The sequence below is a fragment of the Anguilla anguilla genome, chromosome 2 (assembly GCF_013347855.1).
Source record: "Anguilla anguilla isolate fAngAng1 chromosome 2, fAngAng1.pri, whole genome shotgun sequence".
In the NCBI taxonomy this organism is placed as follows: Eukaryota; Metazoa; Chordata; class Actinopteri; order Anguilliformes; family Anguillidae; genus Anguilla; species Anguilla anguilla.
The window spans coordinates 39,553,887-39,580,299 of NC_049202.1; the positions used below are offsets into that span (position 1 = coordinate 39,553,887).

General features: G+C 46.0%; 1 protein-coding gene across 2 annotated transcripts; it reads left to right on the forward strand.

The window, feature by feature from the left end:
* The first annotated feature begins 18 nt into the window (after positions 1-18).
* On the forward strand, positions 19-25,518 carry map3k3 (mitogen-activated protein kinase kinase kinase 3). Of its 2 annotated transcripts, XM_035405394.1 has the most exons (18): positions 19-1,865; positions 5,580-5,660; positions 7,443-7,518; positions 7,597-7,720; positions 8,563-8,603; positions 10,085-10,184; positions 10,308-10,421; positions 11,241-11,361; positions 12,225-12,358; positions 14,204-14,277; positions 14,683-14,750; positions 14,873-14,968; positions 15,234-15,401; positions 16,118-16,266; positions 18,339-18,470; positions 20,663-20,792; positions 20,967-21,144; positions 22,640-25,518. In XM_035405394.1, the coding sequence occupies exons 2-18, from the start codon at positions 5,657-5,659 to the stop codon at positions 22,866-22,868; spliced, it is 1,938 nt and encodes a 645-aa protein (XP_035261285.1). In that variant the 5' UTR covers positions 19-1,865; positions 5,580-5,656; the 3' UTR covers positions 22,869-25,518. The 2 variants fall into 2 exon arrangements, with proteins under 2 accessions (XP_035261285.1, XP_035261287.1); XM_035405396.1 differs by lacking the exon at positions 7,597-7,720 and having other exon boundaries at positions 7,443-7,564.
* The last annotated feature ends 895 nt before the right edge of the window (positions 25,519-26,413 follow it).

A 26,413-nucleotide genomic window follows, 5' to 3' on the forward strand; every position in this document is an offset into this window, starting at 1 on the left:
AAAGCGCGTAATTGGCTCAATGCGCGTTACCTTCAGCAAGAAATCTGCAGAGAAGCTGCGCGCCCCCTTTACGAGTTCGTTGTGGTTTCGCATTCTCGCTGCAAACAATGTGAAGTTGTGTTATTCGGTGCTTTTTTAATTGGACAAAAAGGAAGACGAGACGTCGCTGGGAAAACTGCGCTACGTTCGCTTACGTTGGAGTGTTATTTGGATTTATTTCGGAAACTGACGGATGGATTCCGGTGGCTAACGTTTTTTCAGTCAGGAAATTCACTGCGTTAAACTTAATTTTACTTTCCACTGTTGAGCATCAGGATCAAACCTTTTCGGAATGTTGCTTCCCGTGTCCTTCTTGTGAGTTTATCTACCTTGCTAACATTAAAAAATTGCGGGTGTGTCCAACTCCTGTTGAGTTTCAGCCTAGGCGAGTTTCGTGTCAGTGTATACAAGACAGGACCAGAAAAGGGGGGGAAGTTAAGTAATGGAACCGTCAAAGTTTCTGTGCGATGCTTTGTTTACTTAAGTTTCCGATTCTAATTTATGTATGAATAATATAGAAAATAGTTTGGAGTATTCTCACATTTTAAAACAACCCGATTGTTTTTACCCCCTCGTAAACTGGAGAGACGGTGGTTGAAAGTATTTTCTGAAAGATTTGGAGAAACTCCGTTCCTGCTGGTATAGCCTATAGCTATGTCAGTTAAGCGTTATATGACGTTTTAAATGTATTTTATTTTTATGACTTTTGCTAACTTGGGCTGTTGCTGTAATAAGTAGCATAGGTAATCATAGCCCATTTAGTATGCATTTTCCATAAGCTATTTATTAAAATATACTTGGTAGTGACTGCGATTAGCTTTATGCATAAGGATATGTAGGCTATAGCCTATATTGCCTGAATATCCTTTGTAATTAAATAATAACTTTAGTTGTATTTTCAGCACGAAGCTGATTGGGTTTTAGTCTGTAATAAATTAAGCCTGACATTTGATTTACACTTTGAAATAATTATCTATAGTTAAAAACATTTTTGTTGGGAATAGCCTATTTTGAAAACTGCTCATGTGTTCGGATAGAAGTGAAACAATAACAGTTTCGTGAGAAGTGGGGAAGAGACAGAAAAAAATCTGCAAACTTAGCAGGAAAAGAGGCCATCGAAATCACGGAAACCGCTTCGTCCGTTCCCTCGAGTGTACAGTTACAGATGGATTTCATAAAAGCCCCGCTGTTACTGCTACACCTTTTGTGTTAACTTTCTTTTATTATTTACATCGTTTGCCCTGGTCATCGAATGCAGCTCCGATTATTCACATTGTTTCCATTAGATAGCCTACGTTGTTTTGACTCGTTGCCAGCAAACGTGCTTGGATATTGCCAGTGGACATGTTTCCGTTTTTCAGTTTTCTGATCAACCTTAAGTTTTCCTAGTGAGTGAAATCTGGCACGTGTTTTTCTATTTATGAAGCATTTTATATCCTTATAAAGCATTAATTAAAATCGAGAATTGGCTATGTTTCCTTAGACGTCTTTGAATGCATAATGAGCCATCGTAATCTCGAGACAATCTGCATTTCAATTTAGAATCAATTGATTTTGTCTGCTTTCTTGCTCCTACGTAACACTGACTTCGACAGACACTGGAAGTGTTATGTCGCTGGAACCCATCTTTGTCGTACAATGGCCTCTTTGGCATCTAATTTTTGGAGTTATTGCCAAATGTTAATGTCGAATAAGCCCAGCAAGGATTATAACTGAGAATGCGCGTCCGGAGTTAGCAGGATTCTCTCATTTGCTCAACACCTCAGTTGACGTGAAGACAAAAAGGCACACAGAGAAGAGGTCAACGACCCCTCTACCTGCAACAGGTAAGAGCAATAATGCATAATACATTTCACAATTTCCTAGAGGTCGGTTGTCTAAAAATAACCTGTGAAAGATTAGCAAGAACCACCAGAAAAAAACACTGCTGTAATTAAATTGTATTGCTATCAATGATTAACTTTTAAAGGCATTTTGAAATAATAAAAAAAATGGAAATGAATCTGCATTGATGTAGCTCTGTGTTCTGACTCAGAACACTGGACACTCAGACCCTCAGTCCTGCACAGATCTACTTAAATTATGATATAAAACAGCCCTTTACATGTCTGGTCCCCCATCTATTCGTGCTGTAGACAGAGAACATGCAAGATGATGTAGTGAAGAGAGGCAGGATTGAGATGGTAGGGGGATGGGTTGATAACTGAATGCACATGGTACGAACAGCTCCTCTGAGGAGAGCTGTAAGTGAAGTGGGCAGGAGAAGGTGGGTGGGTGGTTGGGGGGGGAGGGGGGGCAGAAATAGGTTTTGGGTTGGGAAAAGAAGGCATAGACTAAACAGCTTATGAAGGAAAAGAAACTCAGTCTATTTTACAGGCCTTGGAAATGTGAGACAAGGAAAACAACAGGGCACAGCTGACTGGGCTGGTGGTGTTCCGCCGTTCTCCTTGGCACATTCCAAACATTCCTAAGGGAAGGTTATTAAAATCAGGGCAGGAGGGAGGGAGGGAGCGAGAGAGCACTCAATATTTAATGCGGAGGGATTTATTGGGCAGCCAAGTCGTCACACCTCCACATTATGACCACGGCGCTCAAAGGTCAGAGGACCTGTAATAATCTTCTGCCTCAGAAGCCTCGTGTTGTTAATGTCAGAAAAGGAAGGCACTTGTTTCTCTCCTCGTGCTCCCACGTGCATGAGCGTGGATTTGATGGACCTTTCTGTCATTCCCCAGCTACCTGCTGGGTACCCACTAGTGTACTGACTCTGAGCATAGTCTGACAAGACTCTGGCATGCATCCCTCCTCGTGTGTCCCCTGCTACACCTGACCTTTGGCTGCGGCGCTTCGTTTCGCAGTCGAACAGAAAGGCCAGGTTCTGAATGACTCCTCCTCCGACTGCTGTTGCGCCTGTGTGGTCAGAAGGAGTTGGAAGTGCCTCAGTGCAGATTATACCATTGGGGAGCATATTACTGTTTGTTTGCTTGGGTCGTTTCCTTTGGCACAGAACTTATCACGTTGAATTCCAGCCTGCGACTCCGCGTCAAGTTAATTTACCAGCGAGCGGAGGAGTTTGCTTTCGAAAGTCTTCGGTTTTATGACGCGATACACGTGTAGTTGGTTAAAGTCCACAGAAAACAAGTTGAACCAAATGATTTGTAATCAGATCAGGCCCCACTCGCGCTGGATTTGTGCATTACAAGAAGGCCCTGGTCCTGATTAATTGATTAGCTCAATTGAATTGTGTTTTTTTTTTTTTCAGCACTGTTGACATTTTTAGATTGTGTAGCATCTGAGAGGGTGACTCATAGTTAATAGTCCTCATTAAATTTCAATTGCACCAGTTATTCTAGAAAAGAACTGCCTCTCAATTCATGGCCTGTAGACATGGACTTTTTTTTTTTTTTGTAAGAGGAAAGTCCATCTTCAAATAAAATAGTGACTTTTTCATCAAAATGTTTGATGAAAATGTTTTTGTTTCCAGTTTTATTGTTTACAAGTTATCACTTTAATGTTAGCCTGCATGATAAACATTTTTGTAAATTCATATATAGTCCTAAATATTGAACTGGACCAACAGCCCCGACTAAATGTATTCGCAATCCAAAGAAAATATTATTTTGAGCTGTTCATCATGATACATTCAAGTCCAGTAAATTTAGTTTCATAATGACATCAACAGAAAAATACCTGTTTCTCAATATTAAGTCTATGTTTATTTCATTGCAAAGTTAGAAGCTGTTGTCGGTTGTAGTGGATATAAATGTGCTCCACTTCTGAAAGTTCTCATTTTTTTTGACAGCTGAAGCACACCACCTCCATCCTATAGGTGCAGGCCTTCTTTTGGCTTAGAAAATGTAGGCTACTTGTAGCGGGTTGTCTAGTTCAAGCTGTTCCACTGCTGAAACCCACTCTGCATTGTGATTTTGAAATTTGATATCGAGGATGAAACGTGCTGCTCCTCACACACTTTGGGGAACAGACTAACTTTGGCTTGTGTGGCTGTTGAGACTGTGGAGTGGCGCTTATGTAATTATGACTGTAAATGAGGAGATTTTGTGCATTCACTATTGGATCAAGATGGTTTGGACACCAATATAACTCTTCCACTCACTGGTGATGTCTAATTTTTGTAGGTACTCAGCAAGGCACCTTGCTGATCAGCATGATTTCTTTGACATCTTTTCCTCTTCTTTCAACCTGGTGTATGATGAATTTAAAACTGTGGGTTTCTAAGGAGTATGTGTGCACAGCCTAACCATTTAGGCTACTATTTGAGAGTTTGCAAGCCAGTGCAATATTCTGACCACAAGAAAGGGTAGCCTATATATAGTTGAATGGATAGCTATTAGAAGTTATTGTCCTTTTAGGCATGAATAAGAACGAAAGTAAAATGTTTAGGAAATTAAAAATAAAGTGAACCATTTGCAACATGATACTAATAATGTGATCTGCACAGCAAGGTATAGTACTTAATCGCTCCAGGATACAAATGACTGAAGATAGAATTATGACACACAAGGTGTCCTGCTGAAGAAAACATTGCACTCCTGATGAAGCTAGACAGTTTCCAGAATGGCATTCACTACTTTAGACAGCCAGCCAGATACTTTTATGCGGTCGAGAGCAGTCAGCTATCAATTAAAAGAAGTATCCCAAACTTTAGGGGGTGAGAGAGAACTTTGAAGGACCACTGTACAGTAACTGATACAGTAGATTTCTGCTTCCAGTGGAAGCTTCTGTGGGATTGATTGCTTCTTGCTCACCCTCCTGAGCCTTGGTTCCTACTTGGCGAACGCAAAGGTGTTTTAAATGCCTTTAATTTTTTCTTCTTTTTGTTGTGTAAAACAAAATCCAGCTGAAATATTTAAAAACTTTCAGGTTTACATGTTTCCGTATTTCTTGTTTTTCCATAAGACTTTTAAATGTACAATTAGACAAATACAGTAATATGTTATTCTTTCATTTGGGGAAGTACTGTCTTGATCATTTTGCATGTTAATATGTGAAAATGCATATTTAAAGTTTGAATAATGTGTTTGCCGTAAGGTTCATGAATATTTTCATAATTGCATTAGGCCTACATTGTGCTTTAGAGTTTATGAATATATGGTGATTGGTACCATAAATAAATCTGGTTCTGCTTGTGGGATGTGTTGCAATCATTTGCAGAATAGCTCCCATTGCAAGAACCTCAATTTTTCTACATCAAACTCATTATGGTTCAGGATCCTTGTTTTGGGAATGAACAGTCAGGTACACAGTCTGTGTACCTCCAAATATATGTGTGCCAACTGCAGGTAGGCAGGTCAGAAATATATTATTTCAAGTTATGTGCAGTAGTCATGTTTGAACTGAGGTTGGTTGTTTTTTCATCATGGCATGGCATCATGTGCATCTTGTGGTAATACTCCTTTGTCTTGAGCAATCCCTGCTGCTTTTAATGTAATTACTGAAACTATTGGTGGTGATGCTGACGATGAATTTGGTCCTGACGGAACTTATTCTTGTGTTAACTTGTATTAATTGGTTTTGTTCCTCAGTTCGTTGATGGGTTGCATTCAAGAGCGGAGCTCCTGAAGTTTTCCACAGTTCGGGAAGGTCGACACACTCCACCAAAATGAGTAAGTTCACCACGGCCGTGTGAGTGGACGCGTTGTAATTTGGTCTCAGCAGTCTTTGGTCTCCGTGTACACTGGACAGCATCGCCTGTCGGAAGTCATGTGACGAGGAGTGCACACGAAGCTGTGAAACCGCGATGAGAGCCGTTAGCAAGTACGCTACCTTTGTCACATGTTTTCACTCTACCTGTGGCCCTGTGAATGTGAGAATGTGTGAATTTTTTGTTTTGTTTTTTCTTAATTTTGGGATCATGTCTGTTAACTTTCAAATAGTGTGCTGACGTAGGGTTTTCTGTTGATTTGATGGTGATGGCATCAGGTTTACTAACAATTAGCCGGACTCCACGAATCCCTCTGGCGATATCAGCCCTGAGCAGAGAAATCTGACAGGAGTCATGTGACCTCCTCTGCTTACTGTCAAATGGGTTTCTGCAACCAGTCCTGGGGGGCGGGGCGGGGGGGGGCAGCTCCCTCCAAAGGCTGGAGTGGATAGGATTACTGTGTGCTGGAAGGCTTTTTTTTCCCCCTCGGCAACGACACCGTGTGATGTCTATCCAAATTACACAAGTGAAATATTTTCCCTTCTTCACAAGTGAAAGCGGGCCTCTCGATCAAAGGTGGGAATCAAAATTTAAAAACATACCAGAAGTAAATCTGCGTACTCGGCCCCTGTTACCAAACAGATCCACTCTTCTGAATACCGTCTCCTATGATGTTCTCGGACGCACCGCGGGTCTTGTTTGTAAAATGTTCTGAAGCTGTTCTGAAGGTAAATAGCCACCTTCATTTACAGAGAGAGTAGGTGGTGGGGAGCCCCCCCCCCCCCCCCCCCCCCTTCCTGACCTCTCCATGTCTCTCAGCAACAAGCCCGGTGCTGTTCGCCTGTCCTCTTCAGCACCTATACCAACAAGCGGCCTGGTATGCGCTAGTTCCTGAATGACTCAGTAACAGAAACAAACCACAAGCAAGGAGAGAAGGCCTTTCCTTTTTTCTCCCCTCGTTTTCCTGTCTGGCGTGCACAAGATGATTCAGAGAATATGCGCAGAGATTTGAGCGAGTTTTACTCTGTGGATGGGGGGGGTGCAGGGGGTGTGGGGGCTGGGGGTGGGGGTCATCTCAGAGTGGGCTGTCCTTTCTTTGGCCCTTAAAGTTTGCCGGGTCTGAGCTGGTCATGTAGGGCTTTCTCCGTGGCCAAAAATAGGTTCCAGTGCTTAAGCCACAGAAAATGTGCCTTTATTAAAAGTTTCCATGACAAATCTGAGAGCGGAGGGAACTTCTAAAAATTCTTCCCTGGTTGCTTTAGGGACACTGGCAGCTGGCTCGGACTGCGGTCTGGCTTGGAAAGAGACATTAAATCGAGGGGAATAGAGAAAATGTTGGTCTTCTTAAAAAGCCAAATGAGGTGTTAAATGGAGGAGGGGGGTGGGGGAGTCATATTAGAAATGAATATTTATTGGATATACCCATCCTTTATTAATCAGCCTTGTCAGGGTAATTGTCTGTGAACTTTCCATTTTAATATTCACATTTCCTTTTTACAGATTACTTTTAAATAAAAAATATCTTGCATGGGCATTGTTTTTTTTAACAAAAACGCAACTTTGAAAGGTACAGAATCTCGTTTTTTTGGGGAAATTTTCAGTACAGTACATCGTTATTACGCTTCATCCTCTCTCTTTGTTTCTTTGCCTCATCCCGTTTTCATCCTTCCATCTCCCACCCTCTGCCGTCTCTGCTCTTCCTTCCCCCCCCCCTCTGTTCTCTGCCTGGCTCTCTGCCCTCCAGACGAGCGGCAGGCGCTCCACTCCATCATGAAGGACCTGGTGGCGCTGCAGATGACCCGGCGCCAGCCCCTGCCCGGGTACGACACGGGCAAGCCCAAGACTGCCAGCCCCACCAACCGACAGGTGAGCCCCGCCCTGCGCCAGCCCCTGCCCGGGTACGACACGGGCAAGCCCAAGACTGCCAGCCCCACCAACCGACAGGTGAGCCCCGCCCTGCGCCAGCCCCTGCCCGGGTACGACACGGGCAAGCCCAAGACTGCCAGCCCCACCAACCGACAGGTGAGCCCCGCCCTGCCCCGCCCCGCCCCGCCAAGTCTGGCCCCGCCCCATCACTGTTTACCCCGCCCCACCCGGCCCTGCCCCATCGCACTCTGCGCCGCCCAGCCCCGCCCCACAGCAGCATTACAGGTCCTGCTGAGACACGGTACGGAGGATGCAGAGCGATCTTGGTTCATTGTTGCCTCTCTGGGAAGAATTAACCTGCACTTAATACTTATGTATGTCATGGACCGTGTATGTCCGTGTATGTCATGGACCGTGTATATCATGGACCGTGTATGTCATGGACCGTGTATGTCCGTGTATGTCATGGACCGTGTATATCCGTGTATGTCATGGACCGTGTATATCCGTGTATGTCATGGACCGTGTATGTCCGTGTATGTCATGGACCGTGTATGTCATGGACCGCGTATGTCATGGACCATTTTCACCCGGCAGTTCAGGTATGTTTGTGGAGAAGTGTTTTTCACTGCTAAGGTAAGGAACTAGGCAGGATTCGTTGGCCACAAAATCCCTTGAATTCGCTACCAACTGGGTTGTCTCTGTGAAAGAACACGGAAATCACAGTTGGCCAAACCGGTTAGATAAAGGTTAAGTCGAATAAGAGATGAGCTGGGGTTGCCGCTGATCCCCCCGCTGTAGGTCAGTAGCGCCGCGGCGCTGGTCTTGAGCTCGTTCATTGGCTGGGGAGCGGCGGCTGGGTTTCCGCGCGGTCGTGCTGGGTTCAGACCAGGCCACGCGTTCGTGGAGCGCTCGCTGAACCAGGCTTGCGGCCCGTGCCGTGCCTCGTCTCATTGGGCCGGGGTTGACCTCTTTTTTTCCCTCTCGTCTCCCTTCAGGATGATGTCAGAATCAAGTTTGAGTTCAGCGGGGAAAGAAGGTGGGCATTTTTACCTCTGAACTTTGCTTTTCATTTGTATGTGTGCTTGTGCGCGTGTGTGTGTGCGTGTGTGTGTGACGGGGAGTGTGCAGTGCGCTCCGGCTGGCCCCTCTCTGCGCAGAGGGCTGTGGTTTGGCTGTGGCTTTCTGCGTAGCCCACAGCAGTGCGAGGTGTGATGGGAAGAAGCCGTCTCTCTCACGCGCTCTTGTGCGTGTGCGCCAGTACACGCGTGAAAAAGAGCAGAATGGTAGTAGGGTGCAATTATCTGGATTGTAAGTTGCCTCGCCACAAAAACATAAATTATCACAGCATGCGCACAAACCAGCGGGTATTGAAACGGAGCGAAGAAAACAAACCACTATTGCAGCATTTGCTTGTGGAGCCACTCAAGTTTCTTGTATTGCTATGTTTTTCTACAATAGTGTAAAGAAATATGGCCCACATGAGGTTTTTTGAAAGTGAGGGTTTTTTTTACTACAGTTTTTCTGCTTTCAGTTTTTCCAATTTCAATTTCCCCTTCCTGTTTTCCCCTTGATATTCACTCAGGACTGCTGCAAAAAATATTATTTAATTAAAAGAAGAGTACGTAAAGAATTTATAACCACCCCGACCTCACTGTCTTGCTTCGTTTTGTTGGCAAGCGCCAAAAATGGGCCTAACTGTTGTTGTCATTTTGTAAGGCTGTGTAGAACTTTGTTTTATATGAATTAAAATCATTAGAATTTACTGTAAAGGGTTCTGTTGTAGTGGGTATTGCTTTGAACCGTTTCATGGTTGATGTATAATGGTTAATGTTTGTGTTTCAGTAGTAACTACGTTCTAATGTATGAGATATTATATGCTGTTAGAGACTTCAACATTTCTAAGTGAACCATTTTTATAAAAATTTTGTGTTTGTATTTTTTGGGGCTATGTATACTTAAATCTCACCGTTTGTGCCAAGCAAGGCTATTTACTGGAATAATGGATTGTATAAGTATTTTAAAATAATGTTATCATGGTGTATTTTGAAGGAAACACATTTATATTGTTATTGAGTGAGAATTTGTGCAGTAGTGTTTTGATTTTTAACAGGTAGGCCGTATGATTGGATAGATTGTAATACTTCTTGAGTTTATTTTCAGTATAGTCAGTTTCCTGTTATTGTATATTGAACTGCATGAAGCACTTTATTTTTTCACACCATGCAGCTGGTTGAGTTTTAATCCCATTGGCTTGCCTTGTTCCTGTTATGTGCATGCTGTGGTTAAGTGCATCAAGTCACAAAAGCCCTGATGAAGTTATGAGAAGTCTACTTGCATTAGAATATGCAGTATCTTTTATTATGGAGTACTGGAGTACTCAAGCATTGTTAGTGCCCGTGTGACAGTTTATGTTTGTGGCTCTTACTCCTCTGTAATTCTGTTTTTCTTGTCGTCCCTTCTTTCTGCCCGTTTCTGTCTCTTTGCTGTCTCTGCTTCCCTCGTCTATCTCTGACCCAGGATCCTGATGTTTGGACGGCCGGTGCAGTTCGATGAGGTCAAGCAGAAAGTGAAGACCGTGTTTGGCCAGCAGCTGGACCTGCACTACATGAACAATGAGGTACTTTTTTTTTTGTTTTTTGTTTTTTTTTACCGTTTTGGCGGTCGACGGCCACGTTACCGTGGCCACGGTGCGGTTGGCGAACCGAGCACGTCTGACCCCCCTCTCCTCCACCCCGCGCAGCTGTCCATCCCCCTGCGCAGCCAGGACGACCTGGACAAGGCCATCGACCTGCTGGACCGCAGCTCCAACATGAAGAGCATCAAGATCCTGCTGCTGACCCAGGAGCACAACAACGTGAGTGCCTGTGGCGTTGTGCCCACACGCGGCTGCGCTCTCCCCCCTCCCGCCCACGCGCGCGTCCGTGCCCCGGTTCGCACGCCGCCCCCCCCCGGCCGCCTCCCTCGGCCCGCGAGAGGGGGAAGACGCGGCTCCGGGGGCCGGTCACGTGAGCCTCATTGTTCTCCCGGCCGGGGCCCCGCTGCTCCACGTGTCGCTCTTTTTTAGCCCTGCTTTCCAATACAGGAAGCAGAGTGGAGGGCCCGGGCTGTTGTTCTGGGTGGAAGGGGTGGGGGGGGGGGCAGCATGGTGCCTGTCCTGTCTGTACGTCCCCTCATGCACCCCCCCTCCTCCCCCCCACCCCCGGTCCTCTTGACTTCTCCTAATAGCACAGAGTGCAAGGAAATGCTAACACTTGGTATTACTGTGCATGTTTCACTTCAATCTGTGCACACATTGGTCTACAATTAGCTGATTCTGGACATTCACTCCTTTCCAGTGTTCTCCTTTGGCCCGCTATTGTGTGATTATTGAAGTTTTTGTGGAGGACCAGCTGTGGATGGATGGAGTATTCCAACCCTGCCTTTATGTTTATGTTTGATGAGTTCAGTGAGAGCGGTGTCCAAATACACAGTGAATACATCAGAAAAGTCAAAATCGTATGCAAGTCTTTAAGACTCGAAGGCAGGTCATTTGGCGGAGGCTGTACAATGTAATGTACAATGTAAAATTAATAAATGGTAAACACTGCAAGCTGTTGCAGCAGTGTGAAGTTGTACAGGTGTGTCTACGTAAGGCTAAGGACTGAGAGCTTCCTGTGTCTCTGTGGGTCTCCAGGCCCCCTCCCCCTCCCATGGCACTGTCTGCAAGCAGGTGCGCATTAAGGCCTCTCAGTCCACTGGTGATGTCAACACGGCCTACCAGTCCTCCGAGCCCAGGGGGCGCCATCTCTCCAGCAGTAAGTGTTCACGGCACCTTCTCGAGCCGCCTCTCTCCTGATTGTTGATCTCATCTCCCATCTCAATCTTGGCACTGAAAGGTGCTCCTTGGGTGGCCTAAGTTAATGCCACTATTAATTTTCTGAAAATAGTCAAACTTTTTTGACTTCTTTCCCTCCATCTCTGTCTCTTTTGCACTCTCTCCCTCTCTCTCTGGCTTTCTCTCCTTCTCTCTCTCTCTGGCTGTTGTTCCTCTGGCTTCCTCTGATACACAGAGCAGCGGGTCCTCTTCCTTTTCCTGTCCACCATCACTGGCCTGCTCCACAATAGCCTCCTGGAGAGTAGCCAATCAGATTGTGATATGCTATTAGCTAGTCGACCCTATAGCCTGCTTCAGGAATGAAGGAGGGGGGGGGGGGAGGTGAGGGTAGGGGAGTGGAGAAAGTGAAAATTCTCCATTTACTGTAGTTAGGAAGGTTGCCCAGTTTTAAATGACTTTTCAGAAATGCATTAATCATAAGTCCCGGACTGCTGTTGGAGCGCGGTCAGGAATGTACTAATGTTGACGACGGCAACAAAGTTAGCCGTGGATTCCCTCCCCCGATCCGGGCGCCTGATTTCAGGGGTCTGAAGGCTGCAGCCTCGCAGGAAATGGACACTGCGCCAAATATGTACAGCAGGGTTTTCGGGGGCTTTCCTGCAGAAAGTAGACCTTTCAGGTCCTCGCAAACTGTTTGTTTGATTCTGCGAAAATGGTGCTCGCATTATTTCTACCGGCTGAAGGAAAATTTGCTGTTAGGTGTTCTTCCCTTCGGGTCTGCCTGGCGATGCCTGTCGTCCGTAACCCCCCCTTCACGCGCGCTCTCTCTCCCCCCCCCGCCAGGCTCCCAGAACACGGGGCGCAGCTCCCCGCCCCCCGGCTACGTGCCCGAGCGGCAGCAGCGCATCGCCCGCCAGGGCTCCTACACCAGCATCAACAGCGAGGGCGAGTTCATCCCCGAGACCAGCGACCAGTGTGTGAGTCTCGCCGCCGGGGCTCCCCCCGCACAGCGAGGACATTCCCTCACCCCGCCGACCCCGCTGATGTACCCGGTCCGCTTGGAACATGCCCTTCGGCAAAAAAAAAAAAAACATGCTCTTTTGCAAAATGCGTGTAAACCTGTGGTCAGTGGTCCTAAATTATATGGAATACCTACTTGAAAATAGACAGAACTATTAAAATCCTTTTTTTTTTAAATGAATGTATTGGTTGCATGGGTAAAAAAAATGGATAGCAAATAATGTAGGAGCTCTTAAGAAGCACTAGCGTCCAAACACGCTATCGGTTATCAGCCATTATGGAGGGGCTTCATTTCTTCCAGTGAGGTTATTATCTGTTTGTCCTTTTTGTGCTGTTAACATTACTCACACCTGACGTGGCATTGATGCCGTAAGTGTAGCTGAGTCCCCATGTTGAGGATGGCGGTAAGCATGCAGGTAGAGCACGTCCCAGTGGTGCACTGCGCCCACTACATTGTGTGTGGGATGTGCTGAGAAGGCAATGCAGCTGAGGCACTTTTAGTATTTAATGATGCTATTGCACACAGTGCTGGGGGAAATTGGGCTTGCAATTGCTCTTTGATGAGTTTCAGGTGCACTGAAACTGTGACTGTGCATCAGCCAATCAGGAGGCTTTCCACACCTTCCATTAAGTGAGCCCTCATGCCAACACCTACACATTGTTATAGACAAGGATGCCTCGGGTGTGCTTTTGAACTCAGAAGTTTTTTTTTTACCGCAGCACATGGAGTTCATGCAAGGGCACAAGCTGCATATTTTACTTCCTCACTTGTGCAAACATCTGAATGGCATTAAATGGCCAATAAACGATAACCTTTCATCTTCTTTTGCAGCGTCGCAAATGTTACTTAAATATTTATACCGGCCCACTCAATTCTGTGATACCGCTGGAGAGAACTGCGCTGGCTGTATTTACACAGCCCACGATACGTTCAAAATGCATTATTCAAATGCGTTCTTCTGTGTCATGCATGTCACCTAAATACCAAAGGTAGTACATCTGTTCATACAAAGTAATGCAGAAGCAACAAAAGCTCATGAGCAGAACTTCAGGCTTGCACTCCGGACGGGTCACTTACTGTAGCTCCCTCGAGCTAGCGGTACTTGAATACCTGAAATGCTTTGAGTAAATATCCAGTTGCCCATATGGATAATCTATGGCTTGTGTGTTACGTAGATCACCTTGAAAGGAGCTGACGAAAGGTGACACAGTTTTAAAGAATATCCAGAGGCAAATCACAGCAACACAAAACCGCGGAGGGAAAGAGCTTAATCAGTGTTGTAGTTTTTTTTTTTTTTTTCTCCCCCCCCCCCCCCCCATGCATGGCCGCTCAGCTTTTTCCTGTGCTTCCTGTGTCTAATGCAGGGCTGCAGATCCTATCTGTGACTGGCTGGAAATAGTGCACAGGCAAACCAACAGCGCAGGGAGAGAGAGAGACAGAGCCAGTCACCCCTCCCCCCTCAACTAACACACTTCCAGTCACATGACTTGCCCTCCCATCCCCCCCCCCACCCCCAAAACAGCCTAGTTATGTTTCCCTGTATATTTCAGGGGGAGAGTGAACAAGGTGATACTGTTAGCCAAGTTCCCCAAAGTTTTTGCATTGTTTCTATAGTAGCTGTGTGCAAACTTTGCCACATATTGCCGAATTGTGGTAGAGTTCTCAACTGTCAGCCATTGGGGAGGATGCCAAAATATTGTTTCATTATTTGTTCGGACACAATATAGATGATTAATTTTTCAGAAATGAGTGGGTAGAGGAAAATGATAAATATAATAATAATATTTGCCCTTCCCTTCAGGTGCTGGAGCCATGGAGCAGTGCGGAGAACTCTGTGTCAGGCAGCTGCCAGTCGCTCGACAGCAACTCGGACAGGTGAGCCGCTGGTGGGAGACGGATGCTCAGAGGGTAAACACAATTAAATAATGAGCCAATCACAGTGTGGCTCAGGCAGACCCAGAGCAGTGCGATTGGACGGGTGATGGAAGCAAGGGTTGTGTAGGTGGGGCGTAACGGACACACACAAGTGAAACTGATGAAAATGGCAGAACTAGACTGAAAAAGGCAAAAAAAAAAAAAGACGTGATCCCAGAAGTGAAACCAGCAGGTGAGTCTGCAGCAAGTCTGATATAGAGACAGACATAGAGGCTGTACAATAGAGATTGGGGGGGGGAGATGCAGTGCATCAGGGTAATGCTGCACGGTACAGAGGGACCAATAGCAGAAGCAGGGTGTCACACAGGCATGGTCGCACAGACGCTCCGCTCTGTTTCTTCACAGCCCCTCCTTCAGGAAATCCCGGATGCACAGGGCCAAGAGTTACCCGGACAACCGTCAGGAGTGTTCAGGTGGGTGCGGGAGAAGCTCGCACGGGACCGTTTTTGCGCGGGACGCCACGGCCCCCGGCCCGCAGACACGCGACCCAAAGTAACCCTCCCCCCCCCCCCCCCCCCCCCCCCCCCCCCCGCAGACCGTGAGAACCACATCTACGAAAAGGTGGTGGCCAAAGGAGGAACGTATCCGCGCAGGTACCATGTGTCCCTGCAGCACAAAGATCACAGCGAAGGTAGGCGGGATTCGGCTGCGCTGCGCTCCCATTGGTTCTCTATGCACTTGGCCATAATGACCTCATTCTACTGGTAAATGATAAAAGGCTGTTCTTCTATTGTGTCTTCCATGGATCTCAAAGCACCGCAAGTTTTAAATGCAGCTCTCATTAGAGAGTACGACAGTATGAAAGACGTGTCTGTGCACTTATGACTTGTACAATGAGGAATTGGGGACCTTTGACCTTTGAACTACGCCCCCTGACGTGTGCCGTCTCTCGGCAGGCCGGCGGACCTTCCCGCGGATCCGGCGGGCGCAGGGGAACCTCTTCACCCTGGTGCCGTCGCGGCGGGCCCTGAACGACAGCGAGGAGAGCCTGGGCTCGGGCTGGCAGCTGGCGGACGCGCAGGGCCGACTGCGCCCGCAGGACCGCGGCAGCGTGCCCCACAAGTGTGAGTCTACCCCCCGCCAGTCTACCCCCCCCCCACCCCCCCCTACCCCCACCCCGCCCCGCGGACACAGCGGCCTGGGAGGCCAGCCAAACTCCCGTCAGTCACAACGCGCCGCCCTTGCGCCGAGGTTCACTCGAGTTTAAATCGGGCGGCCGGGCGGACAATAGACGGCCCTGCCACGGGACGCGGCTCCACAAAAGCAGAACATCCACTCAGCCGTTTGCTGCGCCCCTACAATGGTGCCATTCGAACATCGGGCCGCGTGTTTTTTTTTTTTCCGTAGACCGGAGGTTGTTGGCATATTGCAGTTTGAATTTGTGACGTTGCCTTGAATGTCTACTCCCTCACCCCGTCATGCTACCGTTTAAAACTGTACAAAAGTACATCCTGGTCTTTACCTTGTTCAAAAAAATGTGAAGAGTCTTAACACTATGACTGTATTTTATCAGAAAGTACATATTTCTTCAAGAAATGTTCTCAAAATGATCTGAATACACATTTGGGAACAATAAGAATAGAAAAACAATACTTTTAGAAAATCACCGGAAAAGGTGGTTTGGCAAGAATGTGTAATTTAGTAAACTATTCATATATCAAAATCTGAATAAAGATGTTGGTTTAGTGGTTACCCCAATATTAGATAATCACGTAGTAATTTTAGCATGAATCGGTAGGGTTCTGTCTGCATGTTTCTGAATGACCATTTCCCCCCCCAGCCCCCAGTGCCCCTTTAACATGGAGGCGGGGCAAGCTCCTGGGGCAGGGCGCCTTTGGGAGGGTCTACCTGTGCTACGACGTGGACACCGGGCGAGAGCTCGCCGCCAAGCAGGTGCAGTTCGACCCCGACAGCCCGGAGACCAGCAAGGTGAGTAAAGCCAGGACGGAGCTGTGCTGAGGTTGTGTAGAACGCAGGCGTATGGGTGTGCTTCAGCTAGCCCTTTGGGCTAACATTCCTCACTCATACTGAATCTAATTTAATGGCATCAAATGCTAGCCTATAGCAGACAGGTCATTTCCTTCCCGTCGATTGTTCCTGTAACAGTCTAGTTTAACGGCGTGCAGCCTTGCGTTTGTACCGGGGGGGGGAGGGGCTTGGCCGGCTGGCTGTCGTAATCCCAGTGGTGGCCGTAAGAGTGACGTCTGAACTTATACAATCAGGTCATGCGAGTGAGCGCGCTCGAAACAGCCCTGTCCCGCACATAAGTGTGTTTATCCTCTAGCTGGTTTCGGGCAGAGCTGATTTCTGTGTTGCTTTTTTCTTCAAAGCTGTTTCCTGTCTACTACTGAGAAAAGGCGCATTGTCACTTCCTGTGTCAGAGTAAAGAGAGGGGGGGGGGGGGGGGGGGGGGGGGGGAAGGGGGTGGCAGCGGAGGGGCTTGAAAGAAAACTTGCTCCCCATCCATCTTTCCACCCCCCTTTTGATGATTATCTGACCCTGCTTTATCTGAGCAGCGACGCTGCGTGTGCGCGGAGTTTGGATTGGGCGCACGTACACATGTGAATTGAGTTCTCTCGACGCGAGTCTGACGCTCAGAGGTGAATGGGCCTGTTTGAGAAATGCTTGTAGGCGCAATAATGTACTTTCTGCTGGGGTGCCTGCTTGTCTAACTGTCTTTATAATCAACCACACGATGAGCCCTCCGCTCACAATCACAATTAAGACCGTCCCGTCTGGAGCTATTAGTCTTCACTTAACAAAGGGAAGACCATTGTGCAAGCAGGCATATTGCTGTTTTATAGTGCTATGTTCTCTATCTGTCTGTACACAGAGGATATCCTCATGTAAATTTGGCTCTGTCTAGTTTTATTTTTAGCCTACGGTGTGCTTTTCGTTTAATTTCTATTGTTTGGGTGATTTATCCGCAAAAATGGAACTTGTATGTTTGAAAGTAGTTCAACTGGGAAACAAGAAAATATGACATGACTTGAATAGCATTTATAATATCTGGGTGAAAACATATTTTAGAAAATATGGCTCCCCTTGGTATTGCAGTTACCTCTTCGATGCACATCTCAAACCTCTACCACAAAATGATGGGTATTTCGTAGATGACATAGGTTTACATGTTCTGTGAGCTGTATCTGTGATGAAGAAACCAATTTACTGTGGGAAGATGGAAATTACTGACAGCAAGCTAGTTGCGTCGGAATGGGTTTATTTTCATTTTGCTAGCAGGGTAACAGAACTTGTGAGGTAACAGTATGATGTGGCAGGCTTTTCATCTGTGTTATAAAAAGTTTAATTTTTAGAAGTCTCCAAATTCATTCCATATTTTACACTTTGTTGTTAAAAAAAACAAAGTTTGGGCCTCCTTTAGCAGCTGCGTAGTGAAGCAAAAATCCCATACAAATTCGCTTACTGTACCCTGCAGCTCTGACATAGCCGTGTGAATGCTGTCTCTGAAATTACCTTCTTTCTCATTTTACCTTCTGCCTTACGGGGATGATATGGCTTTTAAGCTGCTGAATATATTGAACGTGGTGAGTTCTTCAATAAACCGCAATTTCTAAAGTGAAAATCATGAGTTCTGCTGATTTCATTTAAATGGTCTCAAGGGAATCTGTATTATCACACACCTTCAGTAAGATGTTAGACTTCATACCCATGAGTTTGATGGCTTGCAGTATAAATACATTCTGTATTTACCTTGTTACCAATTCAGAAATGAAAATTGTTAATTGCATTAACTCTTGCATTAAACTTTCCAAGATCACAATTGTTCCTCTTAATTTGTGGAAAGTAATATATTTAACAAAATTGTTAAAAACAGAGAATGCTTTTTTAATAGTTATTTTTTGGTTTTAAAAAAAGGACTAATCAAAATGACCTCAGTGTTGCTGTGTCATTGGGCTCCTGACTGTAACTTGACTATGTCCTTGTAGACAGACTTGTGTGTGTGTCTGTAGTTGTCACAGTCTGCTGTCCTCTGCCTGCAGGAGGTGAGTGCTCTGGAGTGCGAGATCCAGCTGCTGAAGAACCTCCACCACGAGCGCATCGTGCAGTACTACGGCTGCCTGCGGGACCACAACGAGAAAACCCTCACCATCTTCATGGAGTACATGCCCGGGGTAGGTTTCCCTGCGGCACGTCAGACGGGCCTGTTAGGGGGACAGGCTGTGGGCCTGAGTCTGAGTCGCCATGGGGCAGCTTCTTGGATGGGTCTACAGAGAGGGAGATGAAGGGGAAGGTGTTTGTGCATCTGATTGTGTATTGGAGAGACCTTATGCAGCGGACTTCTACCATTGCATACACGTGATGCCTTAAACATTTAAAAAGATAGTAGAATATGGGCTCCCACCTGAAAATGTATGTTAAACTTTCCTGCAAAAAGGTACTGTAGAAAATCAAACTTGAGAATGGCTTTCCAAAACTGAGGTGCTCTGCCTACAATCTACATCCTTCCCCATCCAGGATCTGTCCATCACCCCTGGGAGGACAACGGTGTCTGAGAATATTGAAACTATAAGTCGGAGTTCACTTATTCACTAGTCCCCTTTGTGTCCCCCTCCCTAAAAGTGTCCTCCTCTCCATCTCTCCTCTCGTCTCTCTGTCTTGGTTCCACAGTGGTGTGATGAGTCCACCACTACAATCAGGACAGCAGAGCCACTGCCCATCTTCTGCCACAGACTAAAACACACCTATTTAAACTGCACCTTGGCTCACCTCATGCTAAGCTCACATTTCACATGGGTTTATTAGCCATACATATGCTAAATGTGAAACTATATTCCCTAAGCCATTTGCTTCCTAGTAATTCTGCCTTCTGTATTTCCCTCTAAGACCTAATATAGCGTCTAACTTCATAGTGTAAGTTTATTTATTAGCTGCTACTGTCATTTGTGACCCTAATCGCTTGGCATCAGTGCTGGTCAGTGCATGCATTTATGAATGTCACTTTGGATAAGAATGCCACTTTGCTGAATGCCTACATTCTTATGTAACTTACATGGCCTAGATCTGTTTTCAGTACTTTATTTCATTTGTGTGTTTTAATGAGGCCTAATGATTCAGACATAGCCCTCGATGTAGGCATCAGCCTGTATGTTATTATAAACGTCAGACACCAGGTGGCACAATTTAGCAGATTCTGAAATTATTTTTGCTGCTGCAAGACCGCAATGCTCATGGTTGCAATTTGCCTGTATGGTTTGAGACCATATGAAAGGGTCTTTAAAACGTGCTGTGGTGTTTGAGCTGCCAACCTGGAACAACTCTATGATATTGCTTCAGTACCCTCACTTGTAAAACTATGAGCCTGACTGTCTCCTCTTTCCAGTGTGATGAAACCCCATTAAACCAATGGTCAGTTACTATTCCTCAGTTTCTGCGGAAAAACATGTAGGAGTTATTACAACTGTAGGCAGCAGTTCAGAGCCAAAATTGGATCCAAAATAGGCATTGGCCACACTTCTCAAGTTCATAACTTTCTAGCTACCATAACGGCTGTTTTGCCTGAAAAGCCATTTGGATTACTTCACTCAAGAATTAAAATGAAATGTCAGCCAACTATTGAATGAAACAAGACTTGCCGCTAAAACGCTGTGATCTTCGTCCATGGCCATGCCAGCTGAACGCTGCCAGAATCCTGGAGTCACTATATTTTCTTCCCATTTTTCATAAACTCAGACATTTCTGCTTATGGTGAAAAAAAAAATGCTGAATTGTCCATAAACAATATGTATGTCTGATAAACTTTCCCTTTAAGCATCTCATGGTCCTCCCTTTCAGAAAATAAAGGGCCTATCATCAACTTTTTTCACACACCCCATTGCCAGGCAAAGAAACATCTTGAATCGAAGCTCCAGTTTTCAAAGTTTTTGAGCAAAGGCACAGTGGCATTGAAGCATGAAAGCGTAATGAATACTGAATCTGTTGCACAGTTAATTCAAAAACCAGTTGGTTCTTCATATTAGTGAATGATAAGGTTCTCATTCACTTGAGATCTAGCCGCCTTAAACTATCATTGCTGTTAATGAAAAATCAAGCTTGCTAATTATCAACAGTGTTAACACTGTGCAGTGGAAGCTTTATAGCTGTGTAAACTGCAATGCGGTTGAGGTGCTCATTATCAAGTTACTGACATGCAGTCACCTTCAGAATTCCAAAACGATGTTGTCTTCACAAAGCGTCTTGAGTATGCTATGCAGGCAAGAAAAGTTGTCAGTCTCTGCTAAAGCAGTTTACCCACGTTACTACTCTAACCCAAAATATCTCTTGCCGTGTCTTTTCATGTAATACATAAACTGTTCACTCTTTACAGGGGTCAGTAAAGGACCAGTTGAAGGCCTATGGAGCTTTGACAGAAAACGTGACCCGGAAGTACACCCGGCAGATACTGGAGGGCATGTCCTACCTACACAGCAACATGATAGTGCACCGGGACATTAAAGGTACAGTAACACCTATCATCAGGGCCAGCACACAGGGTTGGATTGATGCTGATCCTGGCCTGTTCTAACAGATAAGGAATATTCTGTACCAACGTACATCTTGGGCACACATGAAATGCAGGATTGCAGTTCTGGGCGTACATGCTGAATTCTTTCTGGTCTTGTAAACCCCAGGTGCCAACATACTGCGGGACTCTGCTGGGAACGTGAAGCTGGGAGACTTTGGAGCCAGCAAGAGGCTTCAGACCATCTGCATGTCAGGCACCGGCATCCGCTCCGTCACCGGCACCCCCTACTGGATGAGCCCGGAAGTGATCAGCGGGGAGGGCTATGGCCGCAAGGCAGACGTGTGGTAAGGGAACTGATCTGAAAGCATCCGACTGCATTGTGACCAGAGCAATGAATCTGAATAATGCGGAGCTAGAGCCATTTTATCTTTACCATTTAGGCATCAGATAGACTCTCCTAGTCCACAGGAATCTACATTACCTTGAGTTAAAAAGCAACTTTTCCTCTTTGTGAGAGCATTCCATAACAGTTAATATTCTTTCCAAGTCCTTCAAACTAATTTATATGTTAGCTAGTTGTTTAGATGCTGCAAAGTGAAGGAAACAATGATAATTTGTTTAATGTTTATTGATGTGATAGTGTAATGTGGTAATGTTTAGTTATATTTTTTGCAGGGGAAGAAACTTTAATGTAGACATATTAGCACTGTCATGTTAGACATAATGCTTTGAGTGTATACTGAGGTGTACAGAGCCTCAGTGCAGCTGGCCTGTAAGTTCAGCTTCAGATGTGAGCGCGTCCATTCCAAATATTATTAGAATTCAGTACGTTTGGTAGCGTGTACCAGGAAGTCCCATATTGGGTAAACGGCACAAGTCGTATACCGGAAGAAGTGGGAACATTACGTAAAGTGGGAAATGTCAGGGTTACATTAGTCTACCTTGGTTTATTGCTGTTAATAAAACTTCAGCGCTAGAACGTGAAATGTCAGACTGATGGTATGATATCAAATAAAACATTAACTATGAAGGGATAAGAGGCTTATGCTAAAGAATGTCGCCATGTACTTTTGAACTGTTCCTTAGATATCCTTTACTTTTGCTGTGGACATCTGTTCTCCTCTGGCACAACCGTACAGACAGCAGTGAAGCACACTGCGCTTTTGTACGCTGTACTTTTGTGTAATTGAGCACAGTCACATGCCGAAGAGCTGGAATGTAAAGGCCGAGAAAAAAGTCATATTTTAATAGAAAGTGGAAAAGAGCTCCGTGTGCCGACGCAAGAGCTCTGAAAGTGGGAGGGTTCCACCTGCCGCCCAGGGGTTCCCCTCTGCAGCGCGATTGGAGAACGTCCCATCAGGCGAGGGACGCGATTGGCCGAGGGCCAGCCAGCCCCTTGCAGCCTCGCCAGCTCTTTCAGGGTCTGGAATGTTCCGAGTTCCTGTCTTCCCCAGGGGCAGTAGAGCGGGGGGAGAGTGGAGGGGGGGGGGGGAAAGCGCTCAGGAGCAGGCCCCCGCAGTCCCCCTCGCTCTCACCGCACTGCCGCGGGTGTCCCGCGGCCAGCACAAACACGCTGCAGTTGTCCGTAGCGCACAGAGGAAAGTTTCCACCAAAACAGCCGCCGTGATATCCTGAAATGAAAAACCGCCCGATCTCCGCTTCCATCTTCTTGTGTAAGCTGGGGAGCCCCGTTCCCACGGACTTGGAGTCCGATTGTTCCCTCAGCGTTTTATGGGCTTCTTTTGCTAGTTTAAACTCTGTGGCTGTTGGTGTAACGTGTTTGCGTGTCCCCCCCCCCCCCCCTCTCTCTTTCCCCCTCCCCTCCTCCCGGGCTTGCAGGAGTCTGGGCTGCACTGTGGTGGAGATGCTGACGGAAAAGCCCCCCTGGGCGGAGTACGAAGCCATGGCGGCCATTTTCAAGATCGCCACGCAGCCCACCAACCCCGTGCTGCCGTCCCACACCTCGGACCACACCCGCGACTTCGTGCGCCGCATCTTCGTGGAGGCCAAGCACCGGCCGAGCGCCGAGGAGCTGCTGCGACACCCCTTCTCTCAGATCCTGTGCTGAGGCTCGGGACTCTCGCCTGTGACGCTCAAACCCCCCCCTGCCCCTCCCCCTCCCCCTCCCCAGGAACCACCGCAGCCACGCCTGCGCCGCTTCGCCACCGGAGAACAGGGGAGCGAAACCCGGCGGCGAAAGAGACACCGTGCGTCTCCAGCTGTCCACACAAGGGGGCACCGTGAACTTTCGCAAGCGGCGAGAAGCAGGTTGACAAACTTTACGTGCCAGAAGGGAGCAGTTGTGGCCCATTTGTCCCGGAAAGGCTGGATCGTGTCTGCTTTTGACAGACTCCCTTTGTGGTTTTCGAGGATGGCCCTTGCTCCCCTGTCCGTTTAAGTGCCTTAGTTACCCACAGATCCTTGCTGCTGGGGATGCGCTCGATTGAGGTGACAGCATCTGCAAGGTGGACGGTGTACATATGTACATATTTATATTTGTCGCTTTTCGTATGTATAAAATGGCTAAAGTCCCAAAGCTAGCTGTTTGGCTTCAGCTCTGTGGCCCAGGTGGGCTCAGTCAGTGTTGCCAGGTGTGCGGATACATACGCAGTCTCCGTTATGTCCTCCCGTCCTCTCACCAGTCAGAGACTTCCCTCGCTGCTGACACAGCTTTGCACTCCAATATGGCAGCCCTCTGAAATAATCTACGGATATACTAAACGTCGTTTCTTCTTTTTATTCATTCCTTTATTTTTTTTTGTTTTTATTCCTTTTCATTTATTTATTTTGTTACAATTGGCAACTCAAGTAGGATGAGACCCAAAGTAGGATCAAAGTAGGATTTTTCACCTCAGTCTCCCAAGTCTTTCACTTGTGTGCTATCCTGACCCCTGTATGACACGTGAGCACCCGACTGCATCGTCCTGAAGGTGGGGCTGTGGTTACTGTGGTGTACTGCGTTCAGCAAGCAGCAGAGGCAGGGGTCCTGAGACCTTGCCTACCACAGCCTTACAGCGGATGGATGACCGTGCCTTAAACCCCTTTTCTGTTCGGCATTCCTCTATCACAAAGAAAGACTAGAGGGGGCTGGGCCTGCTCGCCCCCTTGCAGTCCTCTGCTTTGTTTCTTCCTTCCTAAGCTCTCGGGAGTAAGGTTTTCTCCGCAGTCTTAAGTGCCGAAGAGTCTCACAGAAAGACGAGAGAGGGAAGCAGAGAGCACATTCTCTCCCCTGACGACCAAATGACCGGGAAAGGTGATCAAATACAGAGTCACGTTAAATGAGTGTTTGCTCTGTACCGAGAGGTTTTCTTTAAGGAAAAATAAGTGTTTTGAGTAGGCGCTTCAGAAAGCCACCTATGTACTGTCCATTTGATGGAAAGGGCTAGTTTATTGAGACTAGCCCCTCTCGTATCAACACTCCATTAACTTTATTTTGTTTTCCGTGTGTGTGTGTGCCTGTGTGTACATGTGTGTGTGTGTGTGTTATTTTGGTTTGAAATGCACTTTTTTGAGTAAATGAATGTTTCCCTTTTTTCATTCTTGTTTTTTCTGTTTCAGTCTTTTATCATTTAATGTGAAGTTTCATTTATTTATCTCCCCTTGTTCATTAAGTGGATTTTTTTTGCTATAAATATACATGTCTAAATATATTTTTTATATATTGACTCTAGACTGTTTTAAATCTAATGATGCCTCTAGAAAATGACAGAGAAATGAAATTGTTGAAGCAGCTGGTTTTGCAGAGATTCCACCATGGATTTATTAACAGTATAAAGGTCCAGGTGAGAACACACTCTGAATATCCTGTTCACTCTGTGTTGTGCACATATGCCATGGGTCAGTTATAATGGGTCTACTCAGCCCTGTAGGACTATATTTCTATATTGTCTACAGTCTTTTTTTTCACCCACTTCTCTCGCCCTTCTCTTGTTTGAACCATTTTAGCTCCCAATTTTTGAGTGCTGGCTAAAAGATGGAAAATAGATTATATTTTTCCAGAACCAAAAATCAAGTTTTGTTCAGAGCATTTCATTGGCAATACAGATGCTGTAATTCCTTGCGATTAGGGAGTCTCTGCTCTGTACAGTAGTAATGGCCAATTGATTCAGCAATACTTACCCTAAAACCAGAAGGATGTGGGCTCAAATCCTAACTATGTAATATCGGAGATTTCTTTTAATAGAGACCCACCACCACTCTACTTAAGTGTTATTAAAAGGGGACAAGAGTTCAGAAGTTGAACCGTGCAGAACCGTACAGGCAAAACCTGAATCTGCGGTCGAGTCCCCCGCCACAGTTTCCGACGGAGCTGAGCCAATCGGGAGATTTCAGAGTGTGCTTCCTTCCACCCGGCGTGACGATTTTGTTTAGCCCAGGGCTTGTGTGACGGAGCCCCTCCCACTCGGAGGCCAGAGTTACAGGGGCGGAGCAATGCGTCTGTCTCTGGGCTGAGACGCATCATCCCCTGGATAAAACTAATGTTGTGTGGCTGCTACATTCAAGGGCAAATGATCAGTATTACAGATGTTCCAGTGAAATCAAACCAAAGGAATGCCTTTTTTGCACAAGAAACCCTGGGGTAATCAAAAGAATATGAACCAGTAGTTTATAATGTAATATGAATATATGTATATATAATATGTATATCGACTGGGGACTTGCAGTGCAAAGTCCGGTGTATCAAATTTATTTACAATAAAAATGAATTATATGTTTATCAACATTGTCATCTATATTTTTCTTAATGTTAAATTATTGGGTTGTTTCTTCTGTCCAGTTACCTGTGTATCCTACACCAGTGTTTCTCAAACTTGGTCCTGGGGACCCCTGTGTATGCTGGTTTTTATTCCAACTACAATTGCAATCTCAGAATTTTAACAAGCTGTTCATTTTTCTTAATTATGTGCTTTTATGTTTCGAGTGATTACTTGACCTCAGGCTACGTTATGTCAGCAATAACTATGCATTCCTCGAAGAATACAAGTCATATATTCACGTTATGCTTATTGTGCTACAGACAGGCGTCAAATTAAAGGAAAAATCTGAGGAGAAACATAACAAATGCAGATGCTTCTATTCAGGTGGACTGCATGATACAATTAAGCAGTTTACATCCTATCATGCTCTGTGGCATGTATAAAAATGCTGAGCAGGCCCAGTTGACCTCGATTTTGGGTCAAGATGACAAGAGGAAAAGATCTAAGTGACTTTAAAAGAGGGTTCATTCGATGACCGTGATGCTCATGAGTTAGTCTGCGATATGTAAGGAAAAACAGAAGAGCAACACTTCCGCAAGTGACTGAGAACGTCAATGCAGGACATGTTCAGACTGTGTCAGTAAGAATAGTCCTTCGACAACTACATAGAGAGAGATATTATAGCAGGGTTGCAGTGCATAAACCCCTCATTACGAAGATGAATGCACTTTTGAGGGGTCACTGAATGGTTTAATGAGTATGAAATTATGTGAATCATATGCTATGGCCTTTACAGTCACCAGATCTCAAACCAATTGAACGCCTATGGGAGATTTTGGACCATCATGTTAGATGGTGCTCTCCACCACCATCATCAAAACACCAAATGAGAGAATATCTTTTGGAAGAATGGTGT

Coding starts and splice junctions, on each gene's coding strand:
- map3k3 (XM_035405394.1), top strand. Junction 14,278..14,682: donor CTCGACAGCAACTCGGACAG/GTGAGCCGCTGG, acceptor GTTTCTTCACAG/CCCCTCCTTCAGGAAATCCC. Junction 14,969..15,233: donor GCACAAAGATCACAGCGAAG/GTAGGCGGGATT, acceptor GTCTCTCGGCAG/GCCGGCGGACCTTCCCGCGG.